The 3,421-nt window shown below is 57.9% G+C and overlaps 1 protein-coding gene across 1 annotated transcript in view; it reads left to right on the top strand.

Moving 5' to 3' along the window:
• Positions 1–210: 210 nt before the first annotated feature.
• The window catches only part of Ldlr (low density lipoprotein receptor), a 24,074-nt gene continuing 20,863 nt past the window's right edge, over positions 211–3,421 (top strand). The window contains exon 1 of the mRNA XM_023717191.1: positions 211–316. Coding sequence (XP_023572959.1) covers positions 232–316 — 85 coding nt within the window. The 5' untranslated portion in view covers positions 211–231. The remainder of the gene's footprint in view (positions 317–3,421) is intronic.

Here is a 3,421-nt window from a genome sequence, read left to right as displayed (position 1 = left end):
CGCGGGGCTTCACACTGCAGCAGAAACAGCAGTGGAAGGGGCGGAGCCGGGGTGGGGCTGGAGGCTGCGGCTTCCCGGGGGAAGCCCGGGCCAAGGGGCTAAAGCCTCCCTCCCCAGGCCTAGGCCCCGCCCCCGGCAGCCAGCGAAGACTTTTGAAAATCACCCCACCGCAGGCTCCTCCCCGCGCACGCTTTCAAAGGCGACCCCGGCGGGCGGCGCGCAGTCTGCACGATGAGGACAGGGACAGCTAGCTGGGCGCCGCGCTGCACCGCGCCGCTGCTACCACTGCTGCTGTGCCTGGCGGCGGGGGCTGCAGGTAAGGCTGGCGCCGGGCCAGGGAGACCCCGATCTTGGGGTACGGACGATTTGCCTTGGAGGGCAGGGGTGGGAAGGAGCCAGTGCTTCCTTGGAATACTTGGGGACACAACACTAGGGCTTTCTGCAGGGGCTGGAGGGGCGTCCGGGGTGCCGAGCTCCGGGAAGCGGGGCGTGGCTCCCCCAAGTCTGCACCCGGTGCTGGCCACTCGCAGGTGACCCGGAGGGGGCAGGGAGCTTCAGTGCTGAAGGGAGAGCGTACCCCATCAGTCAGGCTAGGGCCACAGCCGCTGGCGACCTAACCTTGAGGCTTCAGTGGGGTTCCCCACTTGTGTGTCCGCAACCAGGGCGGACCCGGAGGTGCAGTCCTCCTCCCCTCCGGCACATGGGGACACCGCCCCCAAGCTCCCACTGGACATCGTCAAGAACAGGCGAGCCTCGAGCCACTCCCCTTGTCCAATGGGAGATGGAGGCGGATGCGCGGGGCGGGACCCATGGAAGAGCGGGGTGGGATTTGCGAGGAAATCGACCCTCGCTGCTTAAACAGGCCGGAGCCGGCTGGCCTCGCGTAGTCCCCGGCCAGGGTCGGACGGAGAGGGCGCTGCTTTCAAGGAAGCACAGAGTGTGCTCGGAGCACGTGGAGGCAGACCTCCACGCCCGCTCAGTCCGCACTGCGGGGGCCAAGCGCACAACTCAGGCTACCCTCGACCTCCCAGACAGCTGTGGTGGCCGCGCTGCGGCCCTCGATGGGACAGGCACTCGGGGACCCCCATGTTGGTGGTCCCAGGTGGTTCGGCAGAGCTGCGCACCCAGAGAAGGGGGAGTGGGCTCAAATTCAGATCTCGGGGTCTGAGGCCAGCCTGGGCTACACACATGTATCAAAAAAAGAGAATTGAGATTTGGACAGGCAGCCAGTAGGTGCACGACGCTGGGTCAGTGTTTGAATCAGCTTTGAGGACGCTGCGGGTCCCAGGCACAAGTACATGTCTCTTTCCTTTTTTTTTTTTTTTTGGCGGAACCGGGGATTGAACACAGGCCCTTGTGCTTGCCAAGCAAGCACTTACTCTACTGAGCTATCTCCCCCACCCCCCAATCAGAAACCGCTGGCTTGCCTCGCAGGACTGGGATCTGTGGGAGCAGAAGAGGACACTGGTTAGAGCCCGTGTCTGTGGGGCTCCATGAGGAAGGGGACAGGCCTGGCCAGGACGACTGTGGTGTACGAACTCGCCACAGAGCGCAGGGGCAGTCCAGGCACCCGACCAGCTCTGGTGAAAGGCTAATACTGTACATGGGGCCCCAGGCGAGCCTCGCCCTCCTCTGCTCCCTCTCCTGGGATGGCTGGGGCCCTGGGGCTCTTCTGGGAGCTCCGTGATACTGGGCGTTTGGGGGGTTTTTTTGGACTTTTGAGACAGGGTCTTGATATGCAGTCCAGGCTGGTCTGGGAGATCCTTCTGCCTCAGCCTCCTGAGGGCTGGGAATAAAGCAATATAGACCTGTGCGTGCCCGCACTGCGGGGTGGGGGGGTGTTACAGCCCTGGTACTCTGCTGGGATCCCTATCTTTCTTCAGGGGAGCCAGGAAGGGAGGGCGCTTGCTCCTTTAGGAATGCACTGTTAGAGGGGAAAGCCCAGTCTTCCTGGAGATAGCAATCTACTCAGCTCCTGGGGCAGACCTGGGTGCGGCTGGCCCGCAGGCAGGGGCCCTTCAGCTGGGCCCCAGGTGGCAGCAGCTCTGAGCCCAGGTGCTATGCCTCGGGGAATTCTTTTTTTTTTTTTTTTTTTTTTTAAATTTTATTTATTTATGTGTGTGTGTGTGGCTAGCTCAGCCCACCAGGGGGCGGGGCTGGCTGGCATGTGGTGCTGGGGGATTGAACCGCAGTCCCTGTGCTTTGCTAAGCTTGTTCTAAGTAGGTGCTTTAGACCACTGAGCCATCTCACCAGCCCCAGCCTCGGGGAATTCTGTCATCTCACACATTTCTTCTGGGGACTACTGGTAGCAAGGGGAAAAAATACAGCAGGCTTTGAGATTAAAACTTTTCAGGAATCATGTTCACTATTTTATTTATTAGTCCAGGCTGGCCTGGAATAGGCAACCCTCCTGCCTCAGCCTCCCACAGTCCTGGGATTACAGCTGTGCACCACTGCACCTAGTTTATGTTCACTGTCGGCTCAGGGTGGTTCCTGCTCTGATAAGGCTCGGGCCTTGTGATGTCACCTTTCCTCCTTACATTAACCACATTAATAGCATCCGCATCCTCCCCGTGGAAGGTGCATGCCTTTTGTTGCTGAGCAACTGTAGAATTAAACCCTCAGTGAGTGGTGTGGGAGAGGCAGGCTACCCCTCCCCAAAGGAACAGGCAACAAAATCCACCCACCCTGTTTGAGAAGGAATGCTGGCCCATGAACTTGTTTTTTGTTTTTAAAAAAAAAATCAAAAACCCACTTTTTAAAAAAAATTCTAGGGATGGAGCCCAGTCAAGGGCTCACTACAGAGCCACTCCCCTGTCCTCAGTAAAAAAACAGGATCTTGATGTGCTACTGAGGCAATCCTCCTGCCTCAGCCTCTGAAGTGCTGGGGCTGATGACAGGCACAAGCCATCAAGCCCACTATAAGTCTTGTTTTAAAAGAAACAATTTTATTATTTTGCCTTCTTTGCCCCAGTGTCTTCATTGGCACGGGAAAGAAAACATCGAAAGCATCATGGCCGGATTTGTATGTGGGAGAAAAAGCAGAAGTGGGACTCTCCCCGTTTCGATAATCTGGCCTGTCCCTTGTGACCCCAGAGCTGAGGGCCCCAGGGAGAAACATCTGCTTTCTGTGGTGCTCGGGAGGAAAGCATGCCTCATCCCTGCTCCGTAGGTGCGCGGATTCTGGGCCCTGCTCATGGTGTGTTCCGCTATGCCTTGTGTAGAATAAATGCTTGCCTGACAAGCGCAAGGGCCTGAGTTCAATCCCCAGCACCGCAAAAGAAAAAAAAAGGAACCAAGGCGGAAAAGCCAAATCTAGCTTGAAAGAAGAGTGAGAGGGGCTGGAGAGATGGCTCAGTGGTCTAAAGCACCTACTTGGAACAAGCTTGGCAAAGCACAGGGACCGCGGTTCAATCCCCC

The sequence above is a fragment of the Octodon degus genome, unplaced genomic scaffold (genome assembly GCF_000260255.1).
Source record: "Octodon degus isolate 3935 unplaced genomic scaffold, OctDeg1.0 scaffold00050, whole genome shotgun sequence".
NCBI lineage: Eukaryota > Metazoa > Chordata > Mammalia > Rodentia > Octodontidae > Octodon > Octodon degus.
Note: the sequence above shows the minus strand (reverse complement) of the source record. Positions and strands in the feature narration are given on the sequence as shown.